The following is a 14,492-nucleotide window of genomic DNA, read 5'->3' on the forward strand; positions in this document are numbered from 1 at the left end:
GCTTGAGAGGGTTTTAATAAAATGTCTAATTGTTGATTACAAATGAAGGAATCATAGAGTCATACAGTGCAGAAAAGGCCCTTCGGCCCATTGAGTCTGCACTGCTAATTATTACCACTAAAGTCATGCTATTCTCATTTTCCAGCATTTACCATATCTTTGAATGTTATGATGTTCCAAGCGCTCCTTTTTAAAGATTGTAAGGTTTCCAGCCTCCACTACCTTCCCAGGCAGTGCATTCCAGATTCCAACCATCCTCTTGAGTGAAAAGGTGTTTTCTCAAATCCCTTCTGACTTTCCTGTCCGTTACCCTAAAATGGTGCTCTCTCATGATTGACCCCAGCAACCAAAGGAAACAGCTGCTCCCTATTCGTCCTGTCCATACTCCTCATAATCTTATACACTTTAATCATGTCCCCCCTCAACCTTTTCTGCTCTCAAGAAAACAATTCAGTCATATCCTGTTTCTCGTGATGGCTCAAATGTTGCATCCCAGGCAACATCTTGGTGAACCTCTACTTACCTCCTCTAGTGTAATCACATCCTTCCTATAGTGAGGTGACTAGAACCATGCGCACTATTCCACTTGTGGTCTAATCAACATTCTGTACAGCTCCAACGTTACCATCTTGCTTTTGTACTCAATGCCATGACTGATGCTCTATGACGCGACTGATAAAAGCAAGTGTCCTGTATATCTTCTTAACTACCCGATCCATCTGCTCTGCTGTCTTCAGGGATCTATGAATAAGTACCCCAAGAGCCACCTGTTCCTCTGAGCTTCCTAGTGACCTGCCATTCATTAAATACTCTCTTGTCTTGTTACTTCTTCCAAAGTGCATCACCTCATACCTATCTGGGTTAAATACCGTCTGCCATTGCTCTGCCCATTTGACCAATCCATCTATAAGTCCTTGTAACTTACGACTCTCTTCTTCACTATTAACCACCCGACCAATCATGATGTCACCTGCAAACTTCCTTATCATTCCCTCCACGTTATCAATATCATTTATGTTTATAACAAACAGTAAGGATCCCAACACTGAACTCTGTGATACACCATTGGACACTGACCTCCAGTCACTCAAACAGCCTTCTACCCTTTGAGTCCTATTACTAAACATTGGTGGACATCAAGTACAGCGTGGATTGGTGTTAACTGTGTCTGAACTGTAGATTAACCTGAGAATTGTCATTGCCTTAAACTCATAAAGGAGCATCAGAACTTAAAAAATAGGAGCAGGGGTGAGCCATTTGCCTCTTTGAGCCTGACCCAACATTTAATACCATCATGTTTGATCTTCCACTTCAACTCCACTTAGCCATACAATTTTCATGTCCCTTGATTCCCACAGCATTCGAGATCTATCAGTCTCTACCGTATTTATTGAGTGAGTACCCACAGCCCTCTTGGATGGAGATTTCCAAAATCCACAACCTTTAAGTGCAGGAATTATGCAGTCCTAAATGACCAAATCTTTAATTCTGGGATTGTGATTGCACAGTTCTGGGTAACATTTTGCTAACATCCACTCTGTCAAGCCCTTTAAGAATTTCGACAAGATATACCTCCTTAAGTCTAAATTCTGGGGAATATAATTCCAGCCTATTTGATCTGTCCTTGTGGGACAACCCCCACAATGGGGAAAGGAACTTTAGAAATTAGTTGAGTGAATCTTTGTAGCACTCCTTCCATGGCTATTATATTATTCTTTGGGTCAGGAGATCTGAACTGCTTCTGAAAGTGGCTGATCTGTTAAACTTACTCACTTGCTTTAAAAAGAAGGGCATTGCTTTCTTACCCCCAGCTCTGTAGCCCTTGACTGAAGGCCTCTTGAGTATGCTGCACTATATGGTCCTCTTCTGGCATGAGTCGTCGGAAGGTTGGGAGAGAAAGGATCAGCTGGATTTCCAGATGGGAAGCTAGCAGCAGTGTGACAATCTGATTCTGATTGCCAGCCCATGGAGGTTCAGGCCCAATGCTTCAGTCCTTCTGAAGGCCAGCTTTGATTATTTTTCACCCTCTTGAACATGTGTATATATCTGATTAATGAAATACGTTTTCTTTTCAAGATAAGCGAAAGTGAATTTGACCATTTTTGGAAGGAAGTGCGGCAACAATTGTAGTAGATTTAGGTTTGCGCTTACAAGCATCTTTGACTTCTAAAGCTTTTCATTGCCATATCTGATAAATTCATTTTGGACCGTCATTTGCTGTCACAATAATGGTGAACTTACTGGTGCTCATGTTTCCATTGTGCAAATGGTGCTGCAACTTCAGGTCAGGGGTGGATGTGTTGTTAAATATGAACATCCAGAAATTGTTGTTTGGACTACACTGTCAGCTTTGTAAAAAAAAAAACCACCTCACTGTCTTGATTCACAGCTAAAATATATTGAATGGTGGAAGATTGTATTTGCATGTGGCAGATGTGGGCTTAAATATGAAGTCTTTGGCATGTTAGTTGTATGCACTATTAACCTAGTGTTGTGAGACTTCTTACCATAAAGATGTGCTAAGTATTATTATTGCCAGTTAATCTCATTGGCACTGAAAATTAATTATTCAAAGCGTAGCACCTCTTCACGTTTATACTGTTGGAAATTTTTCAACTGTATGCATTTTAATGTTTTTCTTACTTTTAAGTTCTCTATCACTCTCTCTCGTAATCTAATTTTTCTTTCTTTCTCTCTTTCCCTTATCTTGGGCGGATGGTGGCACAGTGATCAGTGCTGCTGGCTCACAGTGCCAGGGACCCTGGTTCAGTTCTGGCCTCGGGATACTGTCTGCTTGGAGTTTGCATGTTCTCCCCGTGTCTGCGTGGATTTCCTCCAGGTGCTCTGGTTTCCTCCCACACTCCAAAGATGTGTGGGTTAGGTTGATTGCCCATGCTAAGTTGCCCCTTGGTGTCAGATGTAGCAGGATAAATATGTGGGGATTTGGGAATGGCGCCTGGGTGGGACTGTGGTTGGTGCAGGCTTGATGGGCTGAATGGCCTCCTCTGCACTTTAGGGATTCTATGATTCGATTCTATGATGCGATGTTCAGTTCATCCAGTCTGATTTACACATCCTTCTGTGCCTCTTATTTCATAGCCCTTCCGTCTGCTTGGTTAAGAATTGCACATTTGTTCATCATTTTCACTTGGGTCTTGACGCTCTGTTGGCCTTTTTGTGTTGTTTCCAGTTCGCATTTTCAGCTGCGTGCCGTTCGCAAAATTTTAAAAGTATGAACTTGCAAAAGCAAGTCTAACTAATAGTGGCAGATACTACACAATATGTTGCTATCACAGAATCTGTCTGCCTTCTATCAGCATGTCCCTTAATAACTTGGGAGCCCTTCTAAACAGGAGAGAAACTGTGGACATTTCCAGACCCTTCAGGATTTTAATGTCCTGTCTGATGGGGTTGAAGTCATGCATTTTTTATTCATTCATGGGACCCACGCGTCGTTGGCTGGCCAACATTTATTTAACCTGGTGTTGTGAGACTTGTTATTGTGTTTACCCCTGTCCAACGCTGGCATCTCCAAATCACAACATTTATTGCCCATCCCTAGTTGCCTAATGACAGCTGAGAGTCAACCACGTTGCTGTGGCTCATATGTTGGCCAGACCAGGTAAGGATTTCCTTCCCTAAAGGACATTAGTGAACCAGATGGGTTTTTACGACAATGAGCAATGGTTTCATGGTCAAGAGTAGACTGACAATTCCAGATATTTTTTGTTGAATTCAAATTTCACCATCTGCCATGGCGGGATTCGAACCTGGGTCCCCAGAACATTAGCTGAGTTTCTGGATTAGTAGTCCAGTGATAATACCACGAGGCCATCGTTTCCTTCCTGCTGAACAGATATTTATATCAACTTCCTTTGCTAATTTAACTTTAATTTAACTATATTGACACATTTGTTCGATAATGGACAGAAGAATTTGTGTGGACGTACCAACATGGTCACTACTAACACTGCATAGGCTTTATTTCTACCCATCAATTAAATTTCCATTTTCATAGCTAACCTTGCAAACATGCCTCTTTTTGTTTGCAGTATGGAAGGAGGGGAGCTGTTCAGTAGAATCCAGGACAGAGGGGATCAAGCATTCACAGAAAGAGGTAAATCTACATTCTATCCACTCTGTCTAACAGATTTAATGGAGTAACTTGTTGGATCGTTTCATGATTCTGCAGTAATAAGTAATATCAACAAATGCTTTGTGGCACAGTAGGAGGCCATTCGGACTTTTGAGCCCATGCCAGCTCCGCATTGAGGTAAAATTAGTCTCACCCTGTGATGAGGCAGAGCTGACCATTGGCTCTTACCATTCTTTATCTCTGATATTGGTGGCATTTGATCCACCTGATCAGCTTTGTAACACCATTTCAAATTGGAAGGATGACCTTTTGTGTTGTAAGTTTTCTGTGTTGTTCTTAAAGGAGATTTGGGTATGTGTCCAACAAGGCCAACATTTATTATTAAGGTGATGGTGAGTTGCCCTCTTGAATTGCTTGACACCCATGGTGTAGATATACCCACAGTTCTGTTGGGTAGGCAGCTCCATGACCATGACCCAGTGACAGTGAAGGAACAGAAATGTAATTCCAAGTCAAGATATTGTGTGACTTGCAGAGGAACCTGCTTGTGATGGTGTTCCCATGCTTCAGTTGCCCTCGTACTTCAAGGTGGTAGAGGCTGCAAGTTTGGGAGGTGCGTTTTCTGTGGTTGCAATAGCCTTTATTGTTCTTTCCATCTCTAAACATACTGTAAAGTTTATGAATTGTGATCGTTTTGCGCGTCATGTAAGCGCCAAGGGGTGGGGGTGGGCCTGTGGTAGGGGGCTAGGTATAATGATGGGGATCTTACGCACGGCGTAGGCCTGTGCAAGGGAGGTGGTCATAGAAGTGGGGGAGCTCTACAAGGGTGTGGTCATGCAACTGGGGGCATGTCAGGGATCTGCCAGGGTAGTTGCTGATGCCCCAACGCCAGTGGCTAGTGTTAGTGTGGGGGTTGACAATGCTGCTGGTGATGGGAGAGGGGCGGGCCAATGTCTACTGGGGGGGTGCATTGGAGGAGATCTCCCGATTCACTAGCCAATTGGGCCAAGCGCTCTGAAAATGGCTTCACTGGCATATTTAGATTTCCATTCTACCGACGTAAAGCTCCCAGCTGTCAAAAAAAAGTGCCAGAAGATTTCAGTGCCGAGTTCATTCCCGAAAAAGCATCATGGAGGACTCCTGGTTTCACACTGTTACAGCACTTAGAAACTTTGGAAAATTCCGCTTGTCAGATTAAGAAGGATGGGCACAAGTTTGTGGGTTTTAAGGAAGATCTATTGGAAACTGAGTCACTGGGAACTTTGTAGTCACTTTACAAACTGCTTTCCCGTAGTAGTGTTTGTTGCTATTTCTGGATATGATATTGGGGCTTGGGGGACAGATAACAAGGTGGTTCCAAATGTGAGAGTGCATCCACCGTCAACAGATGTTCAAGTGGAATTGCAGGTCTCCAAAATCCAGCTGAGCTTCCTACCCTCTTAGCAAGAGTTACAAAAGGGAATTACAAAGGACAAATTAAGAGTAACGTACTGTACCTCTACACCTTCTACAGAGGGCTCCGAAATAATGAAGAGCATTGGCGAGGCAGTACAGCACCTACATTCAGTAAACATTGCACATCGGGATGTAAAGGTAAGCAGAAGTTTAGATTCCATTAAGTGTCTTGCATATCAAACAGACTGAGCAACCACTTGGATGTAATGAGCCATCTGCTTCTACAAGCCACCAAACCACAATCGTGACCGTTCCCTATTGCAGTGGCAGAATCGGAAGCCAATACCACCACTTTGTGTGCTGGCTGGTGGTATCTCTTTAAAAAAAACTGCACTTGGTAGATGTATATCGAATCTCAAATCATTTCAGTAAAAGTTCTGTTTGATTGCAATTCCCATTAATTCCAGAAGAAATATTATCCTTTTAAAATCCTGCTATAAGATGATGACATTGTAACCCTTCACCCATAGTAATCTTCTGAATAGATAAGTGCAATTGCTTTGTCAGCCATCTGGTGTTCATCTGAAAAAGAAAATTGTTTAGTTTTGCACTTTCACTGCTTGGCTAATATCCATGATGTGGAGATGCTGGCATTGGACTGGGGTAAACACAGTAAGAAGTCTCACAACACCAGGTTAAAGTCCCAACAGGTTTATTTGGTAGCAAAATCCACCTTTTTGATTTTGGTAGCAAAGTGCAAAATCCACCAAGGATTTTGCTACCAAATAAACCTGTTGGACTTCAACCTGGTGTTGTGAGACTTCTTACTGTGGCTAATACCTTAGCATTGAATAATATTAAAAATCCAATGGAATGAAGAAATCTTGTTCTTTTCATTTCTGTCTGGTTTTTGAGTACAAATTGTTCTTGTTTCCCGAGTAAACTTGCAGGAAGCCAACAGTTGCGAAACACTCTGTTCTATTGAGATGCAACTTGAGTGCAAGTACTTTGGTCAATATCAACTGTTATCCACCACCCTCGTGATTTGGTAACTTAGATTGCTTTACTTCGGGAGCCTAAATGAGGACGTACCCTACTTTTGGGAAATAGATTGCCTCCTTGATGAGATTAAATGAGCAGAGAATATTTAAAAAGTTAAGTTTATTTATTTGTCACAAGTAGGCCTACATTCACACTGCAATGAAGTCACTGTGAAAATCCCCCATTCGCCACACTCGGTGTCCCTGTTTGGGTAAACTGAGGGAGAATTTAGCGTGGCCAATTCACCTAACTTGCACATCTTTGGACTTTGGAAGGAAATGGGAGCACCCGGAGGAAACTCTCGCAGACACGGAGAGAACGTGCAAACTCCACACAGACAGTGACCCAAGGAATTGAACCGGGGTCCCTGGCACTGTGAGGCAGCAGTGCTTAGCACTGTGCCACGGTGCCACCTCATATGCTCCATGAATTTTTCCAAGATGTTGACATTATCACCTACTTGATGCTGTGTTGCTTAAGACTCCAGTGGTGTAGTAGCAATCTATTTTAGTCTGGCTGTAAGAGTAAAAGAAGGGAAGGTGTTCAAGATTCCCCCACACATGCCCTAGCTACGTCCTTCCTAATATCAATATCCGATTGGATGAAGTAAAACATGAATGCTTATATGCTCCTGTAACTGCTCCGTTATATCCTAATCACATTTCTTTTGAATAATTTTGAAAGTCATTTTTCCAAGTTTCTCTGGGGGTGGAGTGATGTTTGATGGCACTGCTGACTTCTCTGGGCATTCACCCTACCACAAGTGACAGTAATTCTCTTTTTATACCACCCAAGTACTCTCATCTTCACGATACGCAATGTATATTTCTCCCATGTTTCTGAATAGACCCAGAACATAGTATGGCACAGTACAGGCCCTTCAGCCCTCGATGTTGCACCGAGCTATGTCCGATCCCAAGATCAAGCTATCCCACTCCCTATCGTTCTGGTGTGCTCCATCTGCCTATTCAATAACTGTTTGAAAGTTCCTAAAGTGTCTGACTCCACTGTCACAGCAGGCAGTGCATTCCACACCCCAAGCACTCTGAGTAAAGAATCCACCTTGGACATCCCTCCTATATCTCCCACCATGAACCTTACAGTTATGCCCCTAGTAACAGATACAGCCAACCGAGGAAACAGTCTCTGAAAGTCCACTCTATTTATTCCCCTCATCATCTTATAAACCTCTATTAAATTGCTTCTCGTCGTCCTCCACTCCAAAGAGAAAAGCTCCAGCTCCCTCAACCTTTCTTCATAAGACCTACCTTCCAAACCAGGCAGCATTCTGGTAAATCTTCTCTGCACTTTCTCCAATACTTCCACATCCTTCTCACAGTGAGATGACCAGAACCGCACATAATATTCCAAATGTGGTCTCACCAAGGTCCTGTGCAGCTGCAGCATAACCCCACGGCTCTTAAACTCAAACACACTATTAATAAACACTAACATACTATAAGCCTTCTTCATGGTTCTATCCACTTGAGTGGCAAACTTCAGAGATCTGTGGATATGAGCCGCAAGATCTCTCTGTTCCTCCACATTCCCCATAACCCTGTCATTGACCCTGTAATCTGCATTCAAGTTTGTCCTACCAAAATGAATCACCTTGCACTTATCAGGGTTAAACTCTATCTGCCACTTTTTAGCCCAGGTCTGCATCCCATCAATGTCTCTTTGCAGCCTACAAAAGCCCTCCACCTCATCCACTACTCCACCAATCTTGGTGTCATCAGCAAATTTTTCTGACCCACCCTTCCATCTCCTCCTCTAAGTCATTGATAAAAATCACAAATAGCAGAAGACCCAGCACTGATTCCTGTGGTACACCGCTGGTAACTGGCCTCTAGTCTGAAAATTTTCCCTCCACCACCACCCTCTGTCTTCTATGAGATAGCCAGTTACTTATCCAATCGGCCAAATTTCCATCTATCCCACACCTCCTTACTTTCTTCATGAGCCTACCATGGGGAACCTTATCAAATGTCTTACAAAAATCCATGTATATGACCATCAACTGCTGTACCTTCATCTACACACTTAGTTACCTCCTCAAAGGATTCAATCAAATTTGTGAGGCAAGACTTACCCCTCACAAAACCATGCTGACTATCCCGGATTAAGCTGCATTTTTCCAAATGGTCTTAAATCCTATCCCTCAGGACCCTTTCCATTAACTTACCGACCACCGAAGTAAGACTAACTGGTCTATGATTACCAGGGTCATTCCTATTTCCTTTCTTGAAGAGAGGAACAACATTCGCCACTCTCCAGTCCTCTGGCACAATCCCCGTGGACAGTGAGGACCCAAAGATCAAAGCTAAAGGCTCCACAACCTCATCCCTTGCCTCCCAAAGTATTCTAGGACGTATCCCATCTGGCCCAGGGGACTTATCGACCCTCAGATTTTTCAAAATTGCTAATACATCTTCCCTCAGAACATCTACCTCCTCCATCCTAGCAGAAGATGGTGCAAAATTCTTTGTGTGAAAACTGCTAACCAGCTTTAATTAAACATTTATTTAAACTGTGTTAAATGTGGTAACTTTGAATGAGACATCTGGATTTTAAAGATTTAACAGGTTGCTTTTGGAGTGTTTCTCTCGAAAGGAAAACTAAAAGCTCTTGTATTCCTTCTGCAGCCGGAAAATTTGTTGTACACCACCAAAAGACCCAATGCTATTCTAAAGCTAACAGATTTTGGCTTTGCCAAAGAAACCACCAGCTACAATTCATTAGCCACTCCGTGCTACACACCATATTACGTGGGTAAGTTGCTGCAACTGTCTTTACCAAGCATAACCTTATTGCCATTTGCAGTGAAACTCTTTTGCAACATTTTCTCTGTTTAGAATAAAGTTTTGAAAGTCTTGCTCCAGTTAGTCATGCAGTCGACTCTCGATTTCGGCGGATCATGATGTGGCAGATTTTACTTTAATGAAAGTGTTTTGCTGTTTCACACCAGAGCAGCAAGATAATACTTGTTCGTTCATTGCAGCAATTAGTGCCTTTTTGGTTTTGTTCCACTCAAATCCAACACAGGGTAGCAGGCAAGTGGTTAAGAAGGCAGAACACACTGTCCACGTTTTGGTACCTTTTTTAATTTTTTAAAATTTATTTATTAGTGTCACAAGTCGACTTACATTATCACTGCAAGAAAGTTACTGTGAAAGTCCCCTAGTCGCTACACCGGCACCTGTTTGGAAACACCAAGGAAGAATTTAGCATGGCCAGTGCACCTAACCAGCATGTCTTTCGGACTGTGAGAGGAAACCGCAGCACCCGGAGGAAACCCACGCAGACACGGGGAGAACATGCAAACTCCACACAAACAGTGACCCAAGCCAGGAATCGAACCTGGTCCCTGGCATTGAGACAGCAGTGCTAACCATTGTGCCACCGTACCGCCCAACTGCTTGAATTGCTGACTGAGGCTTGGGAAGGTGGTGATGTTGGTGGTAAGGTTTCCGCTGCTTGTGCTGCTGGTTTGCTGATGGTGTCATTTTGTACCCCTCGAGGTTGATGTTATTCCTAGCCCACTGGAAGTCCTTTAAGTGAGAGCTAAACTTTACTCCTTATATATCTGAAGGGCTTCTCATAACTTCACTCAGTACACTTCCCCTGTGGTCTGCAAATGATGTACAACTCAAGGGGAAGTGGTGAAAAGTTTAAGAAGAAGACCTGCTGGGAAAGTAAAACCAGCCAAGAATAGTTACTAAAGAATTGAGTGTCAAATAGGGATGAAATATGGATGCTATGAATCTGGATGTTAACTGACTGGGGTCAACAACAAAGTACTTACTTTTTTAAAGGGGGCCAAATATTCTAGGATCATAAGAACATAAGAAATAGGAGCAGGAGTAGGCCATCTAGCCCTTCGAGCCTGCCCCGCCATTCAATAAGATCATGGCTGATCTGTTGTGGCTCAGTTCCACTTTCCCGCCCTCTCCCCATAACCCTTAATCCCCTCTCTTATCAAGAACCCATCAACCCGCTTCTTAAAAATATTTAGCGAGGCAGCCTCCACCACTTCAACGGGCAGAGAATTCCAGAGATTCACCACCCTTTGAGTGAAGAAGTTCCTCCTCAACTCCGTTCTAAACCGCCTCCCCTTTATCTTGAGGCTGTGCCCCCTAGTCCTACTGTCTTTTTTGAGCGGGAAGAGTCTCTCCACCTCTATCCTATCCATCCCATTCATCATCTTATACGTCTCAATGAGATCTCCCCTCATTCTTCTAAACTCTAACGAGTACAAGCCTAGTTTATTCAGCCTCTCCTCATAGCTCAATCCCCTCAACTCCGGTATCAGCCTAGTAAACCTCCTCTGCACTCCCTCCAGGGCCAAAATATCCTTGCGCAGGTGCGGCGCCCAAAACTGCACACAGTACTCCAGCTGCGGCCTCACCAATGCCCTATACAGCTGCAGCAAGACCTCCCTACTTTTATATTCAATCCCCCTCGCTATGAAGGCCAGCATCCCATTCGCCTTCCTGACCACCTGCTGCACCTGCAAGCTGGGTTTTTGCGACTCATGCACAAGGACCATATCATAGGATATAAGAGCAGAGTAGGCCATTCGGCCCCTTAAGCCTGCTCTGCCATTAAACTAGACAATGGCTGATCTTCTGCCTGAACATCATTTCCCATATCTTGATGGGCCGAAGGACCTTTTCTGCTCTGTACAACTCTGACTCTATCCCCATATCCCTTAATATTTTTAATATCTAGAAATGAATTGATCTCTTGCTCAAATATATTCATTGACTGAGCCTCTACTGCCTCTGAGGTAGAGAATTCCAAAGGTTCATCATACTCTGAGCAAAGAAATTCCTCCTCATTTTAGTCCTAAATGACCTCCCTCTTATTCTGAGACTGTGTCCCCCAGATCTAGAACTCCCAGCTGGGGGAACCTCCTTCCTGCAGAGCCACCTTGTCGAATCCTGTAAGAATGAGATCAACTCCCATCCTTCTAAACTCTAGAGAATATAGGTCCTAATCTTCCAAGTCTTTCCTCATAGGTCAGCTCTGCCATCCCAAAGTCAGGTGACCCTTATTGTGAAGTGAATCATGATAGCGATAAGCACATTCTGTTCTTTTAAGTATAACCTTTTGTTGTATGTTTTTTTTTGATAGCTGTAGCAATTATGAATGTTCGGCTGAGTTCCAAAAGCTGTGTGTGGGGGGTTCTTTTGATACCATTAGATCATCTGAGGGGGCACCATGGAGGAACATGAAGAGTGGGTTTGAGGGTGGGTGAAGAATAAGCTTTGGGAGAGGTCTTTAAACAATGTTGGAAGCTGTCTCTAAGAAACAAGGCAGTCTTTCAAACTAGCACACCTCCAAACTTGTACTCCCGCATTTTATTGTGGCTCACAAATTGCACTGTGAACCTGAACCTTGCTGAAAATAACTTTCGCTGGTCAGGTGTGCGATTCGGAAGCTGCAACGGTGCCCAAATCATGTTTTCTCGCCCTTATAGTGAAATCTAACCCATTGCCTCTATTTCTACACTTTCCAATCCATTAAGAATTTGAAAAGTCTTCATCAGATCCCTTCTAAGTACTTGGTCTTCAAACAAAAAAGCCCCAACCCGTTCAATCCTTCCTAATGAGGGGAACTTCTCAGTTCTGCATCAGTGGTGATTTTTGTTTGGACTTTCTCCAGTGCCCCTAAGTTACTTTTATTGTGCTGAAACAGAACTGTACTCTTAAGCGAAAGAAAAATAACAGACTCGGCACCTTTCAGAACTACAGGATATCCTAAAATGTTTTACAACCAATAAAGTACTTTTGAAGTGTGGCCATAGAATCATAGACTTCTAACAATGCAGAAGAAGACCATTCAGCCCAGTGAGCTGCATACTGTCAAAAATAAGATTATTTAGTTCCTGTTCATGGGACCTTGATGACTGTATCTGTCTGCAGTTCGCATGTAGTCCATTGGCTGTGGAACATTCGGGAATATTTTGAGGAAGTGTAAAGTCCTTTTCTTCTAACTCATTTCTGATCTAACTGCCTACCTCACAAGAATTCCTCCAATTTAGTCATTTGGGGATAACTCCCCTGCTCCTCTTTAATATAGTGCTGTGCTATCTTTTTCCATCTATCTGAAAGGACAGATAAGCCCTTAGTTAAATGTCTCCTCCAAAATGGCAACCATATATAACTTTTTAATTCCATGTCCTTCAAAGTTTCCTGAACTTCTAAAAGTGTCCCATAAAACATGATGACTAATAACAAACCTCTGATAGACTTTATCCCACAATTTTGCTTTCACGGCCTCCGGCATCAGAAAACGTCTTGAATTGTCCATTACTTTGATGTAGGACAGCTCAGTCTATCCAACAGGCGGTTTTCTAATGTATCCCATTTGTGTATTTTTAAATGAATAGATTTGGTAATGTTAGGTATTCCATAGCTTCTGCTAATATACAAAATGGATATCTTCCTCTCTGCTAGAATCACAAAATCCTATTGAAAGGGTGCAGAGGAGATTTACAAGGATGTTGCCTGGATTGGGTGGCATGCCTTATGAGGATAGGTTGAGGGAGCTCTGTCTTTTCTCCTTGGAGAGACAAAGAATGAGAGGTGACCTGATAGAGGTGTATAAGATGTTGTGAGGTATAGGTCGGGTGGATTCTCAGAGGCTTTCTCCCAGGGCTGAAATGGTTGCAGTGAGAGGACACAGGTTTAAGGTGCTGGGGAGTAGGTACAGAGGAGATGTCAGGGCTAAGCTTTTCACTCAGAGGGTGGTGGGTGAGTGGAATCGGCTGCCGTCGGTGGTGGTGGAGGCACATTTGATAGGGTCTTTTAAGAGACTTCTGGATGAGTACATGGGACTTAATAGGGTTGAAGATTATAGGTAAGCCTAGTAGGTAGGGATATCATCAGTGCAACTTGTGGGCTGAAGGGCCTGTTTGTGCTGTAGTTTTTCTATGTTCTATGTTCTAATCCCTACAGTACAGAAAGAGGCCGTTCAGCCCATCGAGCCTGCACTGACAATAATTCCACCCAGGTCCTATCTCCGTAACCCAATGTATTTACCCTGTCAAGCCCCCTAACACGAAGGAACAATTTAGCATGGCCAATTAACCTAACCCGCGCATCTTTTGGACTGTGGGAGGAAACGAGAGCACCTGGAGGAAACCCATGCAGACATGGGGAGAATATGCAAATTCCACAATCACCTGAGGCCGGGATTGAACCCAGGTTCCTGGCGCTGTGAAGCAGCAGTGCTAACCACTGCACCAGTGTGCTGCCCATCTGCTAGAGGAACAATACCAATATGTCCTTGGTGAAATATATTACTTAACTTTGCACTGGGAGAAACAACTTGGGAGTTCCTTGTGGTGCCTTTGGTGGGAAAATGATTATGATTACTTTGCGTCCTTGTATTTAATTTAGTATCACTTTCGTTTCATTTTTCTAAAATAAAGGCATAATTAAACTTTTCTTCATCCTGCCATGGCCTATATCTTCCCAGTAATTTTAGATACAAGGTTCACAATCACCAGTCAATGAGAGTAAACTTGGTGAGTCAACTATGCAGTTGGGAAAGTGATACTGTGGTAGTTTCTCTTGATATGTTTGGTTTTACAGGGTATATTTTTGGAAATTATTTTGTTATGCAATGACTGCAAATAAAAGATGCTGAGCGGAAAAGCATTTTTGAAGGGGAAATTGGTTATTTCAATCTGTCATTCTGGCTTCACAGAAATGAGGGTAGGTCCGCTTTGTGTGTATTTGGTTCAAAGAATCTGTAGTTTAGCCAGGCAAAGCAAGTGAGTTATTTGACTTGCCAATCACCCTACTGTCATCAATTTCTTTCCCAAGAAATTCAATGGGGAAGTGTCTAGTCAGTGTTTTATGGTTAATCCTAGGCCCCATATTCAATACCCAACTGCTTAATTTCAGAGGGGAGCTTTTCTTTTTTGTTTCTTCCCATAATGGTGCATCGA

The 14,492-nt window shown here is 43.0% G+C and overlaps 1 protein-coding gene across 1 annotated transcript in view; it reads left to right on the forward strand.

Moving 5' to 3' along the window:
• The window catches only part of LOC145356965 (MAP kinase-activated protein kinase 2), a 204,635-nt gene that overhangs the window by 173,797 nt on the left and 16,346 nt on the right, over positions 1 to 14,492 (forward strand). Inside the window, exons 3-5 of the mRNA XM_080209985.1 lie at positions 4,053 to 4,117; positions 5,610 to 5,689; positions 9,178 to 9,304. Coding sequence (XP_080066111.1) covers positions 4,053 to 4,117; positions 5,610 to 5,689; positions 9,178 to 9,304 — 272 coding nt within the window. The remainder of the gene's footprint in view (positions 1 to 4,052; positions 4,118 to 5,609; positions 5,690 to 9,177; positions 9,305 to 14,492) is intronic.

Source organism: Carcharhinus amblyrhynchos, chromosome 22, assembly GCF_965287045.1.
Source record: "Carcharhinus amblyrhynchos chromosome 22, sCarAmb.v2.hapA, whole genome shotgun sequence".
Taxonomy (NCBI): Eukaryota; Metazoa; Chordata; class Chondrichthyes; order Carcharhiniformes; family Carcharhinidae; genus Carcharhinus; species Carcharhinus amblyrhynchos.